The sequence below is a fragment of the Polyodon spathula genome, chromosome 19, assembly GCF_017654505.1.
Source record: "Polyodon spathula isolate WHYD16114869_AA chromosome 19, ASM1765450v1, whole genome shotgun sequence".
NCBI classification, from domain to species: domain Eukaryota; kingdom Metazoa; phylum Chordata; class Actinopteri; order Acipenseriformes; family Polyodontidae; genus Polyodon; species Polyodon spathula.
Window position 1 is genome coordinate 4297884 of NC_054552.1, and position 23499 is coordinate 4321382.

The 23499-nt window shown below is 38.1% G+C and overlaps 1 protein-coding gene across 6 annotated transcripts in view; it reads right to left on the minus strand.

Annotated features, from left to right (window-relative positions):
• LOC121294475 (neuron navigator 2-like) overlaps positions 1 to 23499 on the minus strand; it is a 106733-nt gene that overhangs the window by 69130 nt on the left and 14104 nt on the right. For 5 of the 6 annotated variants that reach the window (XM_041218196.1, XM_041218200.1, XM_041218195.1 and 2 more), the window contains exons 2-7: positions 14590 to 14707; positions 12365 to 12417; positions 6137 to 6209; positions 5243 to 5519; positions 4456 to 4524; positions 2447 to 2598 (exon numbers count right to left, since the gene is read on the minus strand). In XM_041218196.1, the coding sequence (XP_041074130.1) occupies positions 2447 to 2598; positions 4456 to 4524; positions 5243 to 5519; positions 6137 to 6209; positions 12365 to 12417; positions 14590 to 14707 (742 nt within the window). The remainder of the gene's footprint in view (positions 1 to 2446; positions 2599 to 4455; positions 4525 to 5242; positions 5520 to 6136; positions 6210 to 12364; positions 12418 to 14589; positions 14708 to 23499) is intronic. The other variant, XM_041218198.1, reaches the window with a different exon arrangement.

Genomic DNA, 23499 nt, shown 5'->3' on the forward strand with positions numbered 1-23499 from the left:
ATTAGAGCTAATATTTAACACTGGCCATACCATGTGGGTTTATTAGATTTTTTTTTTTGTTTGTTTTTTTCTTGGATTTTCCAAATGTCTTTGATGTATTATTTTCTTACATGAAGTACAGTTGAAGCTTACCAAAGAAAATCATAATATTGTTATATAAAAGATACTGAAATAGACCAAAAAAAAAATCCCATAAACGCATCTTGTGCTTTTCTGTAAGCAAGAGGAATCAACACATTTGTTATAAATAATGTTATAATTACCAGGATATAGATTCACTTATTAAATATATATTTTTCAACTGAGAATCCAACTTGAGAAAATGTTTTATCTGTTTCAATACTTCCTCTTAACTGTTGCCCTCTACTGGTGTTAAGAATAAAATGACACTACTGATGAGAGATTTAGCATATATTATTGCACCAGTATTACTGTACAAGCCCTTGCGCATGATGAAAAGAGTTGCTCTACTAACTTTTCTATTCTCTCTACTATTAACACATAACTTCCAGAAATCAAACTAGTTTGGAAGGTGGAAAAATTGAATAACCTAAAACTTTACAATGGGGGCCTACTAAATACAGCAATACTTGCTTACACTAAGAACCAAGTTAAATATCGAATCAATACCAATAACCAGTAGAGTATTTAAGAGCACTGAACCATGCCTTTAAAAGTATATACACCAGACAAAAGGACATAGCGTAACTAAAACATTATTTCAATTATAATGAAACAGGTCAAGGTCCGACAGCTTATTTTACAATCCACTTTGTATTTTATACAGTGTGCAAACCTACTACTTCCACATGCCCTAAATCCACTATATATCTTACCTTAACATAAGCACTCTGTCCAGAGGTCTTTACCTTGAAAGAATGCAATGGTTGGGCTTCATTGTGTATATCAACTGTATAACCTATGAGGTTTTCTGTCTAGTCACATTTTCAGAAACAAGGTCATTTGTAACCCCTGTGGTGAAGTCTATTAATGTTCTGCAATAGCAGTAAAGATGACAAATCAGTCATTGCGAATAAAACACATAAACACCAACTGCAGCTGTTAAGCAACACCTTCCTCCCAGCATTCCCCCATGTGCCATGAAACGTCATTCTTTTATTTTGCTGGTTGAAAACAAAACAAAAAACGATTAATAAAGCATTAATCTCAGTATGTGATTCCAAAAGCAAACCCTTCATGTTGGTGTGACACAAATTTCCATAGAATAAAACATGTGCAGTAACATAATTGCACCACAAAGGCTGATGAGTATTAATCTATTCTGGTCACAGTCCAAATTCAACACATATTGGATACATCTCATCTGGGTCCATGATTCATTTACTGCTGGCCCTCCTAGACCTACCGAGTTTTAAAACAACTAAACGAAAAACTGACTGATCAAATGAACAGCAACCTAAACTCTTTGTATATAGCGAGGTGTCTGCCTTTACATTTTGCATTTTAAATAAAGAATGCAAATATCTTTGATGTTTATTTTAGTACCAGTTTATGCAGAAACTCAGTAAAGATAAAATTACCATTGAGCTGGCCTTTAAAATGCCATTACACATGTTTAAGGTACTATTCTACATGATGTTAAACCTGTCAACCACTATCTGTCAATATTTATTTTTACTGCAACACTAAAATGAGCACAGAGTAAGAACGAACGTGGAGAGCTTTAAATTTGAGTACTTAATTAAAATGCAATTTATTGAGACTGCATATTAAGTAACTGTAACAGCTAGAATAAATTGAGAGGCTGTCATTAAATTATTTTCTGCTGAAAAAAAGAAAAAAAACACACCCCAAAGACTTATTTTATCCCAGTTTCTACAAAGTCCTTTTCAATTCCGCACAAGTTCACTATGGTTCAACAGGCTCTCTTTTACCTAGGCATTTTTATTTATTAATATTATTTTTTGTAAATTTAGTAGTCGGCAATTTTTTTTTTTTTTTTTTTTTTTAAGCTCAGCTCACCGCTACCACCCCTGCACTGACTCAGGAGGGGCGAAGATGAACGCACATTGTCCTCCGAAGCTCGTGTGGTTAGACGTCCGCTTTTTTACACACTGTAGACTCACTGTGCAGCCACCCAGAGCCACAGTGTCAGAGGACAACCCAGACCTGGGCAGCTTACAGGCAAGCCCGCAGGCACATGGCCAGACCACAGGGGTCGCGGGTGCGCGGTGAGCCGAGGACACCCTGGCCTATTGCTTGACCAATTGTGCGCCTCCCCCCAGGTGCTCCCGTCCTCGGTTGGCAAAGAAATAGCCTGGACTCGAACCGGCGATGTCCAGACTATAGGGCGCATCCAACACTTAACGCGAGTGCTTTCATTGGATGTGCCACTCGGGAGCCCAATTTTAACCAATTTTTTAAAATTTGCACAGTAGTCTGTTCCTAACATACTGTGCAGTTTAATGCCACAGCTGGGACCCACCTTCCTCTTGGCTGCTTTCTGGAGGCAGGTGTGCTGGCTTGGATTTGTCACAGTTGTTGAAGCTCTGGCTGCGTCGGGTGTTGGCACTGACAGAGCCACGTGTCTTGGTCTCGCTGCCCGCAGCTGACATCCTCATGGAGGGGCCTGGAAGCCTGCAGCAAACAGAAAGAAAATGAGACCAAAAAACATGCAAGAAGAGCCTTTCATAGAGGTAAAACTAGCAAGGAGTCATACAATGTACTGTAAGGCATGTTGCTGTTTTCAGGGTGTGTTCTATAAAAGCAGTAAAACTATCACTCCGTTTTGAGAACCTTGCAAATCAGCTCTGCTTGTTGTTAATGCCGAACAGCATTGGCTATTTGTAATGTGAGATTGAAAACATCAAAAGAGCAATCCTAAATACAGTGCAGACCATGACAGAATCAAACTAAAGCAGCAGTTAGATTAAATCAGATGATAAGCCTGACATTTCCACCACGGTTCATTGCTCTTAGCTCTCTCATGCTATCCAAGTTCCTGCCAGAAGTGAATGTCAATACTGATTTATTCCAAGCCGGAACACAGGTTTTTTGAATTGCAAATTTCAGCACAAGAATATCAAGCCTTGACAACCACATATGTGGATTACTGTACTTTAATACTAATTTAAAACATATATCATTTATTTGTTTCTACCTTTCAATCATTTCATTACTGGAAAATCTAATTGGTTTTTCCCCCTTTGACAACACAAATTAGTTTTAAATACTAGTAAATAAAATATGCTAACAGTTTTTTTGTTCCCCCCCCACCCCCACCGACTGGTATTGAATAATGAAGTGTTATAAGTAAATGTAATCATTTGAATTAATGTTTATTTAATTGGTAAATGTAAAAAAAAAAAAGGGGGTTGCAACGATCTAGTGTCTAGGAAAGACTAAGTATCTCCAAAAACGTCATTAAAAATGCCTTGTGGGGATTCCCTGAGTGGCGCATCCTGTAAAGGCGCTCCGCGTGGAGTGCAGGATGCACCCTATAGCCTGGACGTCGCCAGTGCGAGTCCAGACTATTCCATTGCTGACCGCGGACAGGAGTTCCCAGGGGCGGTGCACAATTGGCCGAGTGCCGCCAAGGAGGGGGGAAGGTTTAGGTCAGCCAGGGTGTCCTCGGCTCACCAGCGACCCCTGCAGTCTGGCCGGGTGCCTGCGGGCTTGCCTGTAAGCTTCCTGAAGCTGCATTGTCCTCCGGCGCTGTAGCTCTGGGTTGGCTGCATGGTGAGTCTGCAGTTTGAAAAGAAGCGGTCGGCTGACGGCACACGCTTCGGAGGACAGCGTGTGTTCGTCTTCACCACTCAACAAGTCAGGTGAGCCGTGCATAAATAATAATTTGATATTCTAAATTGGGAGAAAATAATTATAAAAAAATAATTGCAGACTACTAAATTATTAAAAGAAAAAAATGTAAGCCAGGGCAAATTATCTTACTTTGATATAATATAGACTAGAACTACTATAGCTTTCTACAGTAAGTAGAATGTTTTGTCATTTAAAATTAAGACTGTAAAGACGATACATGAAAATGGATGTACTCTTTGCAGTTGATACATCTTGACATCAAGTGGTGGTATTGCCTTATACTTCTTCACAGCACTGAAGGCCCTGCAGTATCCTGCTTCTCCAAAGTAACCCGACAATTATATCCACGTGGGTGCAAAATCTTTTTACAAAAATGTGTTAACGGTGAAAGTTCCACAACAACTTTAGTGGAATACACAGAACGAAAAGACATGATTACATCTTAAGTTTCCTTATATTGACACCACAGCTACACTAACACCAAAATTGGGAAATGGATCTTAAAATGAAAAGGACATCCATGCACACATCAAAACACTACAGGAGCCAAATGCAATACAATGTAAAACATGAGCAGGTGACTCGCACAGGAGAATGGAAAGTGCTTCCCAAGCAGTTGGAGCATGCGGTAATGGAAGATTGTTAGAAGCATAAGACGCAAGCAAGACAGCTGACCTAGATGATTTTTTCGGACCAAGGGTAAACCTGAGCAGTTTACTTTGAGATGAATCCTTGGATGGTATACTGTACAATAAAAAGAGGAAACAGAGAAAGAGATATATGTAAGAGATAAGAGATAGAGTATGAGAGAGTAAGAAAAAAGGAAAATGTTAGACAAAAGTTTATGAAAATCAGAGTTGACAGGGATATTCCCCTTGATCGCCTAAAGCACACCAGTTCTGAAAATGTATAGAAAACAGCAAAGCAACAGTATGGAATGCAAATAGCGTAGAGAATGAATGGTTCATGTTTCCACCATTAGGATGAAATACATTTCACACTTCTAAATTAAGTCATAACTATAAATCAAAAATCAATAAAGACTGAACAATACTAAAATGAAACTGTTAGTAAGTTCCGATAGAAAGCGTTTCAATGCGAAGTCTTCTCATTGTAATTTTTTAAGCGCTCAGTAGAAGTAAAATAGTTTTACAGTGTGGTTTAATCAATCTGTGCATGCACCACAAAACCACTTCTACAGCCACAGAAAAAGAGACATATGATCTTGCTCTGGAGGTACAATATAAGTAAATACAAATCCTTGCATCCACTAAAATATGGACCATTTAGTACACAACCTGTATACCTGTAAAACTGATGTAAAGCTGCAACCACAATTCTTACTGCAGTGACACACAGACAGAGTTTGATTCAACATGCACAGGTCTTCTGTGCTCAGAGGCTTTTGTAATCAGTAGATGAATAAATACCATTAGGAAGGCAGCATAGAAATTCCCCTAACCTTGAATGCATTTCTGCTTGTGCTTTTTGCTGCTGAAGCGTTGCTTGTGGATGTGGCTGGCACTGCGTTGGGGGCGGGTGGTGGAGCTGGGGGTGGGGTGCAGCTTGCCCGTGTTGAGGGTGCCCAGCTTGGATCTGGTGCTGGTGCTGGTGGTGCTGCTGCTGCTGTTGGTGTGATGGCTGTTTCTGGGCTGTCTGTGCCTGCTGCTGCTGCTGCTTGTAGCGAGACAGGCTGAAGAAAAGCCCTAAAATGGCCTTCAGGTTTCCATTTCTGATTTCTGAAAACAAAAGTTAAAATCACACGTTTTGTTTAGTAGTGTAAACACTTCTTTTTAATGAAGACATCTGCTTATAGTGAACATCTAAAACACTGGCCTACACCATACTGCTAAGAAAAAAAATTAAAAAATTATATATTTTATTTTTATTTTTTTCATCTCAAAATGTATAGTTTCAGCATCTACAAGGACACATTGTATTTCTCTGTCCAATTTTGTCTTTGGGAGTAAAGGATTAAAATGTATACAAAATTCAAAATATTAGCCTACTTAAGTTTTCCTAGTGGCTTCTAGAATGAGGACTGCAACAACCCCATAATGAAAACACTAGGATTCATTCAATCCTGGCACACCTACATGCCAAGATGCTAAAAGGTTTGTTATTGTGCTTTGCTGCAAAGACCACATTATGTCTGCTTTTGTTAACTAAGAATACAAGGCTAAAAACTTATCACCAGCTTATCCCAGCGCTTCTACAGCTGGGAAGGTACAACTAGATTAGACTCTGCTATTAAAAGGATTTGGATGGGCACAGTTACACCAAGAACTCATTTACTTTTCAAAATAAAACAAAAAGGCACAAAATACAAGTTAAATTACCGAGCTGGTTGACTTACCTTCTGCAGACAGACCCTGTATGTTAACACCTTTGGCTGCCAGGAAACTCAGGCAGGCATCAATATTTTCAACCTGAAAAACAAAATCAGAAATATACTAAAAGCCTCTATATGTATCCCCAGATTCTGACAGCTTGTTCTATGATCTACCAAGTAACATGTGGAAAAGGTAACCAGAGGTATAATAAAATAATGTACTATTTAATTTCTTCCACAGTACAAATCAGGTCATACTTTATTCATAATTTTTTGTTTAAATCAGACAGGTGCTTTTTTTTTTTCTATTTACAATTTAGTCTTCGTTTCAAAGATACCGGTACGTAACAGAAAGACCAATACATTTTTTTAAAAAAACACAACATGCATAAAAATAGATAGACCTCTTTATCAAGGTTTCTATGTACATGATAGCTGTTGCTAGGTTACATTAGGTTCATGACCCAGCTGCTACATCTTTTATGTTGCTAGTCAAATGCAGCTTAGCAAAGGAATGGCGTGGCACAGTCCAGTCTATATGTAAACAATAAAACTGCTTCTAAATATACAGGTGTAGCAGTCTTATCAGAATAGTGATAACAGGGTCACAAATATGGACCTAACACTAGGTTGGCAGAGAAACACTTGGGTGAGTCACTGTAGATAGGAATACAGTTATGTATACTGTATTTACTTGTGTGACTTTTTGTAAACAGCGAGACTTTAGTTTCAGTTTGAACACCAAAGAACCAAATTTGAGCTGAACTGTAGTAGCACTAGAGCGGCTCTCAACGGTCTTTTAGAAGAGACAAAGATAAACACATCATTTAGATTTAGAAATATTAATTCAAAATGACAGATGTTTCAACTCAGAAGTCGTTTTCAATGCTTTTAAAATATTTTTATATCAAAAGAAACCACACCAAACAAAACCACAGCAGCTAATGGCTCGGGACACACTCAAACAGGGGAGGGGGTTCGGGGCGCCGCAGGACACAAAACACAAATTTGACTAAAATACAAAATAAAATAACTCCCTCTCTATAATGCATATATAGTGAAGCCAAAATGTAACTTTCCGTGAATCAACTATGCATAAAAGCACCATGTAAATCAACAATACATTGTAACATTCCCACTCATGGTCATTTTAAATTAGCAGTTTTTAAACTATAAATAGCCTGGCTAAACGATGGTCAGCAATTCAGTTCGAAGCGACAGAGAAGCAAACCGTCCGAGAAGGGGAGCAGGTTGGGTGAGGAAAAGAGGGAATGGGCTTGCCCCAGGTTTGGCTGCCGGAACTGGGCTGAAGCATCTCCTCTACCGGAGAAAGCCGCAAAAAAAGTAAATACATTAGGAAAGCTAACTACACAATAGGCCTAATATGTATTTAGTTATAAAATGAATGCTGAATAAGATGTATGTGTTATAATGTGCCAGCACAGCATTTCTTCAGTTCAGATACTGTATCAAAAGGGAGAGACAGAAACGGAAGTTAGACTGAGAAGTTATTTACAGTTTGGTACTGTATTTACTGTAGAAATATTGCATGACTCACTAGTAAAGGGAATTGGGGGACCTGCTGTAGGACAGTTATATCCGTGGCGCGTTATAACCTTAGAACCTTATAGCGAGAGAGCACTGCAGTAACAATATAAAAGTAGGGTGACCAAGAATGCTACAGAGGTAAGTTGTAAGAGACCCACATATTTGAGTTGCTGGCAGCTGTTTATTCAACATGCTTGCTGGATTCACAGGAAAAGCAACACCAAACATTTCCTGCCATCTCTAGCATGCTCCACTCAGAAATCCTTGCCTTCCAGAAATAACTAACGTGTTTCTGGTCCTAACCATTTAATGAAAAACACATTCATTTTTTAACCAAACAATCTGTCCCAGCATAAACCATTACTAGTGTTATCAAAGCAAATAATTGTACAGTACAGTATTTTTTAAACATAGTTTACTGTCACTTAGTCAACTGTCTGAATAATCCTTTATGAATTTTACAAAAACATTGATCTAATAAAAGAGATATGCAAGATGTATTTGTTTAGTAATACTTTTAATGCAGCATTTGCAATTCATACAGAAAGAACAGATGCATCTAAAGTTCAAGATCCCAGCTCTTTGACATTTGCTTTGACTGCTAGATCAGATGTTAACAGCTATGACAAGAAGCACGCTCAACAGAAATCCCTCTTTGACCCAAACGTAAGTTACTGTGTGTATTAAAGTCACAGAATTGACTTAAACAATCATCCTACTTAAAGGAGTTGACCAGTTCGATACCATATTTACAGCAATGTTCCTTTCTTGCTTGAATATTTTGCACTGAAGGAGGCTTTCCTATTCTTATCTTTTTTGACTTGCAATGACCTAGACAGTAACTAGGAGCAGTATTACATTATGACGTACTGTAAGCTGTGTGAAACAAATATTTGCAGAGGTAACCAAGACTCTTCGTTCTAGAAACATTCTTTTGTGATGAGAACTGGAAAATTCAACATGAAAACGATGCTAAATATGCTGTCACTTGTGAAGGAATCCAGCATTACAGGGTGTCATTTGAAAGCACTGCTGCTCAAAATAATAAGTTACTGTCACTGAATGTCAATGGAGAAAGTGTGCTGTCACAGTACATCGCTCACAGGAAAGTGGCATAGAGCGTTGCAAGCTTCAAATCAGATTCTATATGTGCATCTCACCACAGCAGAAAGGTTAAGGTGCAAACTTACAATGTCAACTGCAAAGCAACGTGCTGCATTATAAAGAAATGACATCACTAGAAACACAAATGAGATGTTAGAAGTTATGCCATCATACAATGTGCTTAAAATATTATTTGCTGCTATACACAGTAACCACAAGCTATAGTATCCAAATCAGTACAAAATGAAACGTATAAAACAATTCAATTAGAGCTACTCATGGAAACACAAATAAACATACCTCATTCAGCTACTTCTGGACTTCTGCATCAACACGGACTGAATGACAACCTGACATTGTGTGTATATAACAAAGCATCAGAAATCGGAGAGGCAGGAATCTCTCTTTTGCTCCAGGTACTGTACTTACCAAATCATACAAAAGCTTTAATTCAGTGAAGACATCATTTCAAAATGAGCCAGCTCCACAACAGGGAATAAACAACCTGGGTCCAATATCCAAACCAGAATAAATACTGCACACTGTGTACAATTACAGCAGGAGCTCCTTTAGAAACGCCAAGACTGGGCTACACCTGTGCTTGCACTGTAACTACATCAACAGTGACTTGCATAATGCACATCATTCTTCCCATAGCACCAGGTGTTTCTCGGTTTGAAAAGCATATTGCTGTGTATTGTAATAAATAAAGAAACAGGCACATAAAAGGGATTAAAGTTTGAAACATGGCTGGACAGGTATTCCCTATCAAACTGATCAAACATTAACCATGAATATAATGCCTCCCCCCCACCACAGTGCTGGTCACATGGTTACAATTCAGGCCTGCCCTTTTCAAAATGACAGCTCTTTCCTTGTGTGTTGTCCAAGGCAGCACACACTATACAAACAATGAAACTGCCCATTAAGGTTTTCAGCCCTTTGCTCCTTAGCTGAATATTGTGCCTAGTGAAATTTTACTGCATACTAAAAGGTGGATTTCGGTCTCAAAAGTTGAGCCTTCTAGCAAAAGTTTCCGGATTGACAAAAATGCTAGTTAAAAAAAAAAAAAAAAAAAAAAAAAAAAAAAAAAAACTATAAAACCTACCTCATCCTTCCTTCTTAAGATGCGCTGTTGGACATCATGCTGTTTTTACACTATTGTCCGGCATAGTAAAGAAAGTACAGATCCTGTTTACAGATCCTTGCTCTCCGAGTCTATGTAAAAAAAGGATTTTGACTGGGCCATTTAGGTTTACTAAAACATGCGATTGCTGTACCGCTTAAAAAGAGAGAGAGAGAAGATGGCTACACCCAAACAGCTTGTCCTCCCTGAGAACATCTCTTACACCCTGCAATAGGTATTAGGACCCTTGTGATCACTTTGAAGTCCCAAATAATAGTGAAGGGATTGCAAAGCCAGGTTATAGCCTAATAGTAGCTTAATGCTAATAGGGTATTCTTTCCCATGTGTTTTAGCACTTGGTCTGTCATGGTTTAAACATGTAAATGTGAAGGGTTTTCTCCCAGGTATCTATAAAGTTTTCATTCAAATGACAGCAGGAACCTTTAACAGCAAAAGCACACAGTTGTAAAAACAGCCTCTAAGTGTAAAATGTGGCGCTCTACTAATACAAATCCTTGTATTGGCTCTACCTGACAATGGTGACAATGAATGTTCAGCTGCTGCTGCCGCTTTACTACTGCCTTACAGTATTTCCAAATCCATTAACTTAAGGAATACACAGAGTAAACATCTGAAGTTGGATGTAAAAGTAAAAACGACCTGCCTCCTGAAAAGGAGATCTTGACGTAGGACTAAAAGCACTTGAAATAAATACTGCAGTATGTGGAGACTGCAAGTGATCAGCGTAATGCAGAACTGTCAGAACGGGTTCTTTTTTTTTTTTTTTATTGTTTGCATCTATTACAGTTTACAAAAGATGCATCAGTAATCAAGTTAAAATGTCAAATCAATTTTATTATACCCTATCAGCACAAGACTAATTGCTCTTTTCAAATCGCCTTTAGCTTGCTGTACAGGTGGTTGCCATAATAAAGCATAACACTTCTCCAGATGTATGTCTTTTTAGACATACCACACACAGACTACTGTACACAGACCGACTAACTATAAAAACGCACATCTATAATACACATTCTCAGAGGAGCGCATTATAGGTGTATCGTGCTTGAGTATTGTATACAGAAGTACTGAGATAAACCATTTTATTTGTACAGTTATTAAAAGGCAGAAAGTCTTTGGACTCCGCAGGTAATGTTTACAGTATTTAACATTGGCTTTGATTAAGATTATTATTCTAATGCTTCTGGATTTTCCAATAGAACTATTAATAGTATTTACAAATAGAAATGACTGGTGTGTGACTATTTCAATTTTTAGAGTATCCGTAATATTTACTGCTGACAATTTTTCGAAGTGCATGTCGTTTATTTTACAGGGCTGAGGTAAACAGCTACAATAAAATTTTCAACATGCTCAGCAATTCTACAGCTTGATTGTGTTGATTAAACGTATCTGGAGTGTTTTGAATACCGAATACCAAAAATTTGCATAATAGCCAATTTTGCACCTGCTTGGTCATCATTCATGCTCCCCCCCCCGCCCCATGTATTTCTCAGTGAGCCTTAAAAAGCTACTTACACAGCTGGATATTAAACTGCCAGAGCCGGTAGTAAATGGGGGCTCTGACTTGCTAAATGACCTCCAAATGGAAACAGAGCGTTTTGTTTAGCCACACGAGATTCAAAAACTGTAATTACTGACTGGAATATCAAAAGGACAGAGGCAGCCTTTTAATAAACGATCTGGAAAGACTCGACATAATTGGCCTATAATGGTTTCTTGCTAATTAATACTTGCAATTAAAATGGCATGCTGCTGCTATACTTGAGCGGAATAAATGAATAGCATGCAGGTTTGGATACACTTATCTGCTTTCCCTGAAAACTACTGCAGCAATGTGGCTCAAACTGTATTTAACTTGGAACAAGCCATTAACCAGTTTATTGTCTGACCACTGCAAAAGAAATTCCTCTGAGCCATGGTTCATTTAGAAGGTTTCAGAATCCTGGGATAACTTCTGCTTAACACAGTATTACGTTAAGGATGCAACAATTTTTAAAGTTACAGTAGTGCTCTATGCCTTGGTAAAGACATAAATACTCAGGAAGAAAAATACCTGGTGTTTACTGCAGATTACTGTTTTTAAAATTGCTATTTCTAAAACAAACTCCTTTTACATTTTCAAAACATGTTCAAATCTAACAATAGAAAGAACACGGCAAAAAATGCTATTTGAATACTGTCAGTATCTGCCCTTTCTCTAACCCCTGAGCAGTTAATTTGCATGTTATAGTGCTGCATTGCAAATATCTTGCATATAGTTTATTTATTAAAATTAGATTTGGTTTTTGAAAACGTCACAAAAAAGGTAACTTTTTTTCAGAATAGATGCAAATTTCTCAAACGAATACAGTACAACCCCTTTCTTAAATTCTAAAGAAAAATTACACATTTTTTTCCCCCCACTAACATGAAAAACGGCATATATCAATGAAAAAGGGAACTCCACTCACCATCTGAGACCGACTCTTTGGACAGCCATTGATATCTTCAATCTTCTCATTTGCTGGAAAGGGAAAAGAAAAACTTTTCTTTACAAATGTCTTCAGCTATTCTAAAAACTGAAGTGAAAGACCTGTTGCTACAGAAGCCTGAAGAAACCTACATGTCCTGCATACATGAAATCCAGTCTTATGAAACCCTGAGACCCAACACAGAACGTGTTGGGATATTCTCACGGGCTGTCCCCGCCCAGCCCACAGCAGCTGAAACAAGGTCCTCTACAACAAAGCAGACAACTGTGCTGACAGCACCTCTTCAAGAGCTAGTACAGTACAGCACTTCCAACACTGCCTATTTCAACTGGAACTTAGAGTATTTAACTTTGTTTAGGAAACAAACAAATATACAGCCTTCCCCCCACCCCATTATTTGTATTCCCTTTTTCAACAGAAGAAAACAACACATACATATATGCATAAATAAATGGATACATACACAGATCATGTGTATTCTATCCCCCCACCCCCACCCCCACCAAGCATTTTAGCTTCAGAATAACAGCTTACGCACTTCACTGGTGCTGCATGGTCGGGTAAAATAAAATTGATTCAGACACCTTGTGTATAAAATGAATATCCCTATAGTCTAATGATCTGTAATAATGCCACACTGTCTGAATGGAGACGTCCACAAGGCAAGCGACCAACATGGTTTAATATCTGCCGCTGCCAAAATTATTTCGGAAACAGTGGATACATTTGCTTTCTCATATTGCTTGCTGGCACATGCTGTCTGCATTCAAGGAAGGTGGCCTGAGAGGACCCCCTTGAAACTGCAGCTGACAAACTGCACTGGATGTGTGCAGGGGGAGACAAGACACTATAAACAGGTGACAGCCCCTAATACAGTTACTGTGTTTTTAAAAGTAGTAAGCTTTATTACAAGGCCTTGAATGGGCTAGCGCCTAGTGATTTCCAGGAACTGCTGACCCCATACATGTCTAAATTACAATCTTAGATCACAGAATGGGGGGGGGGGGGGGGGTTATTCCCAAGATTAATATTGCTGTTTTATTGTGTTATTGTTTGTTTTGTTTTTTTTTTTGTTTTTTTAACTAAGGAAGTCTATTAAATGAGTTAATGAGATCTCAAAACCGTTTCTAATCCACACATACACCCAAATTTGCTAGCTGTCACTCAAAGAGTAAATGGTCCCTCCAGGACAGTGCTGAGGCGCACAGTGTGGGGAACAAATCAAATCGTCACAGGCCCCTCACTATCACCTAACCCAGTACCGTAACTAACCTAGGATTGAGGTCCCGTTAGGTTAGCAAATCAGGAAGTGTAAGTGTAAAAGGTGTTTTGGTTTTACATACATTGAATGTCACAAAACAAAAAGGTAACTCGATACTATACCAAGCTTAATTGAAAAAAATAAATGTGCTCTGGCCATATGGTCACTTCATCAAATCAATACATTGTTAAATAAGGAAACGTTTTCCCTCCCTGGTTCTAACCAGAGCTTCCCTGCCCATACTACCACTGTTGGCTTCAGTACTGTAGCAGTTGGGCTTCAGGGTAAACTGCGTGGTATAATATTTCACAATGTCTCCAGTAAAAAGCAGTGAAAACACAGATGGAAGCCACATGAGGCATCCCAAGCAAGTGTAGTCAGCTGTTGGGGAACTAAGCATGTTTTCTCTGAAATCAACACCAACATTCACCTATTTCTGTGCATTGTTGCTGTCTGGGGGTGGGACGTGACAGAATGTCTAGTCTGGCCTTGATCTAGACCCAGTTCTTTGATGTGGTTTAATAGACCACCAATTTTTTAAAAACTGAATGCAGTATTTAACATCTGTGTCTATGTGTTTTAGTTTTGTGGTTAGAAATCAGTATAGTACAGTAGGTCAGGAACATGTCTCGCATGTTGATTTTTGCATGCTGTGTATCTATTAAGTATATACTGTAGCAACAACATAGAAAAAATATACAAGGGGTTTTGAGACTTAAAGTCCAATGTCATTTTAAAATACTTACAAAAAGCAGCCAGCTTGCTTGCATCAAAATACTAAATAATACTTTCCAAAAGCAGCTACAACAATTATCACACTGTAAAAAAACCAATGCAAGTGAGTTAACATATACAGTAAATGAAAATCTATGACCATTAGTAGCTGATGTATGTTATAGTGCTGTATTAACTAAAACTTATGTTAAAAAGTCCACTCACTTACCTACAACCTGTATAATTTCCGCCAACAGCACTCCATCTGTGACATCTTGTTGCAAGTCCTTAATGAGCCGCTTGTGGCCTGACTTTGCCAGATAGTGGTTAGCCCAATCAGTGTAAATCTGTAGAATAAAGAAACAAAAATGGTTAGTCCTCATCTGACAGAGAAAGAGTTGCAGTATAGTAAGCTATACCGTTTAAAAAGTGCAAATTTTACTATGAAACAATGATGGGCTTTTAGAGAGAAAAAGTATACAAGCAAGCTTGCTTCTCAGCTGGAAGTAGCATGCTGGCGTGGTATTCCAATCCAAGGCATTGTGTACAAGTCCTGTATTCAGGTTCTGGTGGCGCTTCTTACAAATGACGAGTCTGACATCAGAGTTTAAGACAGACAGACCCTTCACAGGCCTACAGAGCCTGAATGGAGCATCAGACAAGTGTCTAAATAATGTGAATATATATTTGGTTATAATTGGGTGTTCAGTGGCTTTGCCGTCATATCAGCATCTCATCATCAGGGGCCTGTACGCAAACACGCAAAAAACGAAAAAAACCACCACTGCTAAAGAATTTATGAGGAGATAATACAGTATTGTTAACTACAACTTCTCTGCTGTTTCTGTATGCCAGCAAAGTGTGTTTCTCTGAAGTGTGAACATCATACATACAGTATTGAAATCATTATTGCTCTACAGAACATCTGTTATAAGATTTCTGAAGCTTTTAGCGGTTCCAATATTTAAAAAAAAAAAAAAAAAAGATTTCTATGCAGCTCATCCTCGCGTGTATTTAAAATATGAATTTGTAAACATATATCCACAAGTTTCAAACAAGACCCATGGGCCAAGTGGAAGTATTAAAAAAAAAAAAAAGACACTAGACCAGAGAGCTACTCCCAAAGGAATTAGTTTTACCTTGCTGTTGTCAGAAGTGCTGTGTTGGTGGATTGTTGGTCAACTTCCACTGGACATCTACAATGCTCCAGTGATGTCCAGTAGGAGCTTCTATTATTGGTATCACTTTCAAAATCTACTGTATGTTATTTTGAACACATTCTTCCAAGATACTGAACTGCAGCATAATATATCCTTGGCAGGCAAGCGTGCAATTTGTGGTAAAAGTCAACCACAAAAACTGTATTACCTCACAGGAATGATTCATTGCTTTAATGACTATAAACAGGTGCACTTCTTTTTAAACATCAAACATAAACCAGCCTTACTTTCAAGTACATTAATGTTTGTAGTGAATCTTGAAATGGTTACACAACTTTACACACAGTTGGATGTCAGGTTCAGGAGAACCACCGAATAATACTGTAGTCTTGCTTACTGTGCAATACATTTGCTCAATAACTGTTGTACAGTTTTCAGCTACTAGAAGAATATATAGCCTAAAGTCTTTAAAAACCGGGCATGATTTTGAACTGTACCCTTGTGGCAAAGTGCCCTGCCCCTGTGCTATTTATTTGTGTTTTATGTTGTATGTAGTGTGTTAATGTTGGTGTATAGTCATTGGTACACAGGATATAAATGGGTCTGTGTAACACGAGTGATTTAAAATGTATATTTGTATCTAGGCACGAGGATTGCAAAGCACTTCACGTGCAGGTAAAATGTAATATGTGAGCACAGGAAATTGCACTAACTTAATTCACATGCAGTTGTACCGAGACTCCAATTGAATGACTGATTAGCAACAGATTCTCGATACAGCTGCATAAAAGCAGCATGTTTTCACTCACTGGGGGTTGTGTGTTCGGGAAGTAGAGAACGGGCGAGTACTTAATATTTACAATTGCTACGAGTGCTGGAGGGCCAGCACTCTACTTGTGTGTTTAATGTTCATCCACTGTCTCGTTTATTGTTGTCAGTTTTATTCACCTTTTTATTTTGGCCACAAGTGCCGTGTTCTATTTTGGTGTGCTTTTTTTTTTTTTTTTTTTTTTTTTTTTTAAAATGCTGAGCGCAACCAAGCTCCATGTCTCTGTCTGTTCTGTGTTGGTCCCTGTTTCTAGTCTGACGTCACCCACTACAGCCATCTTTGTGACAACTCTACATTGTTTACCCCCACATAACATATCCTTCAATATGCTTCCTGCCCATCAGGCTGCAGTTGTCAGACGCTTTTGAGGACTTAATCAAAAAGGATAAGAAGCTGGTAGCAATGAAATTCATGTTTGTAAGCTATGGGTTTACTATAGAGTTTTCTTACATAAAGTAAGCACAACTATATTTGTTAATAGATCTATACATACTTTAAAATTTACAATACTGTACATCCCCACAACATATAGTACACCAATACAAGGAAACTTAAAAATAAAATGGTTCACTGTGAACATTCACAATACAAAAACAGATTTTTTTTTACCACAGATGTAATCTGGCTGCGAGATCTCACCCAATCAGAAAACTCAAATCTCTCCTCCTTTCAGCTAAATACAGTAAAGCAACAGAAACTAACAGGTTACAAGGGTCATCTTTCTGGAATATAAGATTTGTCATTCAGCTGTCAACAAGACATGAATCACCTTCTAAATCAATACCACCCCCCCACCCGGCTCCAGTGATGAAATGTGAAAGCAGTATGAATCACAAGCACACGAGCAGTCACTCGAGCAAGCGGGCTGCGTTAACAATTACTACAAGCTGAATGCATTTCAATAGCCTTTCATTTCTAATATGTTGCGAATATTACAGTACGTTCCTATTCTTGAGTATGCTGTAAAATGTAGAGCTCTCTCTACATGAGTATTTTCATCAGTTACAAAATGATATCGCACAAGTGATATCGCACACTAATTGTATGTTTGTGGTAAAGTCATGGCACACCGCAAATGAATACATTAACAGCTTTTAACAACAAATATTTAAGCCTACACCCAAGGAATTTACACTGTAGCTAAGCAGCATTGGTAACTATAAAAGCTCGGCACAGCATGTCTGGACTTCTACAATACAGTAGTTCACCAATGTTTAGTTCACATTAAACATCACAGGGTTAGTTAAAGGATTTAAACTTTCAAAAGCATTCTGTATAGTACTACAGCACAGTCTACTGCAGTTCAAAGCTGCAGTACAATCTTATTTTAGAACATGTAGCAACTGCAACTGTTAGATGTACCTGGAAATGTCTCCTGTGTACTCACAGAATATAGAAAACCATTCAAATCCTTTCCCACTGGCTTTGGCTCCCAGACCATTTCAGTGCAATGTGAACTTTAACTACGGTATATAAAAAAAAAACAGTGGATAGACAAGTAAAACCCATAAAGCCATTTAAGAAAAAAAATAATAATTAAAAATATTATACAAATAACACAAAAAAAAATAAAGCCTTACTCCAGCCTTGCCTAAAACAACAAATTAAAACACATAATGGGCTTTAGTTATTGTATTCTGTATTAAGATATTGAATCTCAAAAGATCCAACTACATACCCAAACTATGATATATCTCCCGCAGCTGTACTGTATCACAACAGACAGTTAATTAATAAGAAATCTCCTTACCGTTTTATAGCGCTCACAAGAGAAAGCATTGTTCCCCTGCAATAGAACCCTAAGGCCCATGTTTACTGCCATCCTTAACCCCTGAACAGTGCATCCGAAGTGCTGGTTCTCAGACAAGGGGGGTGTGTGCAGCAGAGAGTGGTGATTTACACTGGAACGTGGGGACTTCGCAGTTAAATTTAGCCATGTTCTCTCAGCCCTCCCTAAATTCTTTTCACACTAGGAATGACATCTTATTACTCCCAGCAATGTCTACTAGTGAGCCCACCCTGACTCAGCCCCCCTATCTCCTCCAACTACCATGTTAACTCTCCACTCCCCTTCAAGGTACACGCACAGACAAATGTAAACAGGATTAATCTATTCTTAGAGTTTACTGCCCTGTTAAACTCAACACCTGGTAAATAAAGAGTTCACATTTATACAGGTTTGATAACCACTTAACACTAGGGAAATAAAAACAACTGATACTACAGTCTAATACACAAAAGGGTAGAATTCTACAGTATTGAAATTTTTTGGTCAGCAGTTTCTTAATTATTAGAAACTCTCATAAGTACTTTAACACTGTTTATAAAGAACAATTAGAGCCCAAAATCATTTAATAATTAGATTTTTATGACCAGGTTTCTATAATACAGTACAGATCAATACGCTGATGTGGGTTTTACAAAAGAAAAAAGAAAAAAAAATACCGTCTTTACTGTGTGCGAAACGATGAGGAAAGTTTGAGGAATAGCATGTATGAAAGAAAAAAACACGCACACACCACATGAAAAGCATGCATGTTTCTATAACCCTGTACGCAAGGCTTGCCTACCAAGTCCTGAAGAAGCTACTGTAGTACTGCTCTTCATTCCTGTTTGCTTATGCATGCATTCGTGGTGGTCCTGACTGCAAAACTAACCATGTACAGCAATGACTGGGTGTCTAGCAGTAAAACTCCAATGAAACTCAACCTGCACAGTCCAACAATTACATGTCCTGTCAAACCCCTGGAATGAAGCGCCTTCTCCCCCCCAATGCAGGAGTTGGACAGCTGTATATATGAAAAAAATAGATTACGAGTATAACTTGTATGTACAATATTAAAATCTTAGGTTACATTTTAAATAAAAGTACATTTCTCAAAGCTGGAAATCTTGAACATTTTCTTGAAGGTCAGTGATCTTTAATATCTGCCAGAAGACAAAGACTGCGTGTTTATCCAAGACCTGCCCTTCCATAAATCAATATGTTAACATAGGATCATTTCTTGAATAAAGGTGCGAGAAGGAAATGACAGAAGATACCATATCAAGCTACTGATTAGAGAACCATCTTCAAATATAACTGATAAGATAATTGACTAAGTACAAAAAACAAACAAGACAGGGCAGTGTGTTCTAGTCAGTCTAACTCATGCCTATGAATTATTGATCCCAAGTTACTAAAGCAAGGTAAGGGACAGTATTTGCCTTGGCTTATCCCCATCCTCAACCCTGGTACTGGAGATCACTGGTCAGAGAATAGGAGATTCCAACTAAGTGACCAAAAACCCTCTGTAGATGGTGGCCTTTTTATTTAACACGCTTGCACACTCTTTACAATCATTATGGTATATAATATGTATTGTAGATTTTGCATGCCTTCTATGGCCAACACTCCAAACCAAACTACAGTACAGCTGCATCCTATCAACAGGGTCACGTGACAATTCCCTTCATAACACTGAATGAAGTGTTGAATTAATTTCAACAGAAGCCTTCGATCTAATCTAATAATCCTGTGGTTAGCCATATGGCCCCCAGATGTCAGTTACACTTTATCTAACTGATGTTTCTCTAAACTCAATTGTTGTGCTGCATACAGTCTCACTTACCTTTTCAATGCCTCCAGCGCTCACCTCCCCATCCCACCAAAATGCATTAACCCTTGATGCTGATCGCTTTCAAAAGCAAGGAAAGCTCTTTGTAAACAGACGTTTCTATTGAAGGGATATACTGTCAGTTGCATATAAAGGAGAAGATGCAGCAGAAGAAACAATGGGCTTTAGAGCACAGTGTGCAGGCAGTACAGGCAGTGTGTGGGGTCAATGAAAAGTGAACCAGCCATTCAAAATACAAGCAGTCTTTCTGCTGTGGTGGAATAACAGCATCACAATAAAACAACCAATCAGTGACTGTAATAGCAGCCTTATTGGATAAAAGTGTGGAACAGTTAACAGTGCACGATTTTTTTGGACGATTTTACCCAGCAGTGTCAGAAGTTATGGGTTAGGGTTAGAGTTAGGGGAAAGTCTCTAAACTCTTAAAGTGAAGATGTGAAGTTTTGAACTCCCTCCTTTAAAATCCTTTATGCCACCATACGGTACATAGGCCGTCACTGCAAGAATTCGAGTAGAAACACTGAACCCAGTACGAAGCCGGTATACAGTATATGACAGAAAATGTAGTATTCATTACAATTCGGTTCCAAGTCAATTATCAAGTTTACCATGGGTGACTCCACGGCTTTGGCACTGAACAAAACCAACTGAATAAAAGAAATGTGCTTGTTCTTCAATGTCTTGAATTATCATCCAGTCCCAGGCATCTGTTAATGGTTAGTATGGTATAAATTTTCCACACCACAGGAGTTCTACAGATGCCCAATGGATAATTAATGCATAGATATTCCTGAAGTGTTACAGTCCAATATCAGGTGTCATCCACTGTTAAATATAAAGAGACAAGGGTCAGGGTATAATCAATTACTGCATGACAGTTGTCGCGCAAGTGACCTTTGGATAGCAGACACCTTACAGCACAACACTCCACTAATTATGTTAGAACAGGGAAATTTCAGAAGCGTCGTTTTCTAAATAATAAATCTCAGTTCCTGGATTAATAAGTGAAATACAGATGATCTGTTCACAAACTACTATGTACATACTGTAGTGTTCAGCACATATCAACTAGCAAAACACTGACTGAATATCCAAGTTTAATTTAATAAAATAAAAAATAAAAAAAAAAACAGCCTGACACAGGCTAGCAACAACAAGATACAAACTGGCTAACACTTATTATGCAGTCACGACTGTGAACTTTAAAATCACATTGCGAATTCTCTATTTCAAGTCTTTGTACTGTAGCTTTGTTAATAGTTCATTGAGACCTCATAGTTGAACAGCTGACATTACAAAAAGCTAGATTACAGCAACCAACAATAAATCTTCAGTCATCTAATCTTCAGTCATCTAATTCCTAATTTAGAATCAGTAATGAGCGTTAGGCTCGGTTGGTGTCAGTATTTTTTCACTTTTGCGTTGACCTACTATGAAAATCGGATCTGCTACTTTTTTATCGTTTAAAGGAAAAAAGGAAATAAAGTGCAACTTTTTTACAAATTAGTGCCAGTATTTGCCCACCATTCTCGCCACTGTCATACCATTAATGGTATTACATCACGGGGGTAGGGGGGGGGGGGGTAAAGGGGGTAGGGGGGTAGGGGGTTGATCTAAGGTATATTGGTCGTTTACGCTGCTGTTTATTTTACTTATGCTTCGAGCCTTTTCCAATATGTCTGTCTTTTAGGGGGGATTGCGCAGTGGTCCAAGATATGAATCTTGTGTGCAAGATGTTTTGTGTATCACTCACCACAATACAAGACCCTGGCAACATATGAAATAATAATATTTTAAACCACTGTGTTGCAGGTTTGACTTAATCTTTAAGGACAGAGCTTGACAATAGTTTGGAACAAGATTTACAATGCCTTCCAAAAATTTTTTTTAAAAAAATAGGTTAAATCACGATCTCCCCACCACCACCACCACTTTTTTACACTCGTACATCGTTCAAAATAATACCACCTGGAGTCATTCTTTTGCCAAGAGGAAAAAACACATGTTCACCCAAAATTAACCTGGCAACCTTTCAAAAAGTATATAAAAAGTAAAAATTGTTTTACAAAAAATCAGTGGTTCTAGAACTGGCAAACTGAAGCTTGAAACAGACTTTGAAATCAATGGCAATGAAGAGGTCACAGGCTCAGCTTTCAGATAGAGGACCTCACTGTGACCCCATGTACACCTCACCTTTAGCAACCCCCTTCCCTGTACTTGTAACCACTCCTCATCACAGAAATAAATCACTGCTCTGCACTCTTTACACTTCCAACACAATTCACAATCTATACTGTAGGACAAGGGTCACCGTTCGGGCCAGAACAAAAACGAGAAGAGCTGCTGAAAAATCAATACGTAAAGTCCTAGGTATATTTATCCCCCACCCTGGGGTTACAGTGGAAGTCCATACAGTACTGTATGTCTGAATGTACTGTATCTCGATGTTTGCTTTTTCCATAGACTGCTGTAAAATATATACGGGATCTAAAATTGTGTATACTTTAACCCTACATTTATCTTCCACTTAACCAATTAGTAACATACTAATCTAAAAAGCACAGGGGTAAGTAAACCAGGAAATATTACAGTACTGTATGATGAAAACCTGCTACATATTTATTGTAGCAGAAAGAAATTCTTATGTATGTATGTCAACACAGTACATTGTGGAATTAGCTATTCAAGCACTTTGAGCCCCTAAACCCAGACTGTGAAGCATCGTATTTATGCCATTTCACGGTTCTCTTCTCAAAAGCCTCTACGACAGGCGAGCATCACCATTTATGACTTAGGGTTCAGTTTCCTGCTTCTTCTTAAGCCCTAAATGTCTAGTGGGCATGACTTTAAAATACAGACACATGTACTTGTATGCAAGGTACTGTATATGTTTCCAGATCAATGAGAAGCTGCGATTTTTTTTCCTCTATATGAATCTCTATCACATATTCAAAAAATAAAGTATTCATGGGAATAGAACAGACAAGAAATCGCAGTAAAATTAGACAAAGCTTCAAACGAGAAGTTGTTACAAAATGTGACGCAATTCTTCACCACAAACAAGCAGCACATACTTTAGTCATGTTTTGATTTTTTTTTTTTTTTTTTTTTTTTTTTTAGTCTAACCTAACATCTGTAATTCTGCAAGTCTCCTTAGCCGCAGGTAAAGTACCTTCTCATGACAGGTTTTGTATAGCTGATCAAAGCACCATCATTTTCAAAGTATCACTTAGATTGTCAGCAAAAACCCACAGAGCACAAATCTAAGGATTACCACAATCCTGACTATAGACATTTTAGTACAAAGATCATCATACTGTACAACGAGGAAGGCATACTGTAAGAAATCCCAAACTGATTAAATGCTATACCATTTAAACAGTGGGGCAGCCATATACAGTACTACATGACAGCAGTACCATTTCGTACCAAGATTACATACCAACAAATAGTGAAATGAACACATTTGAACAAGTACTGAAATGAACTAGTACTGTAACTCAAAGCATGTAGTACAGGAGGTAGCCTTAAGC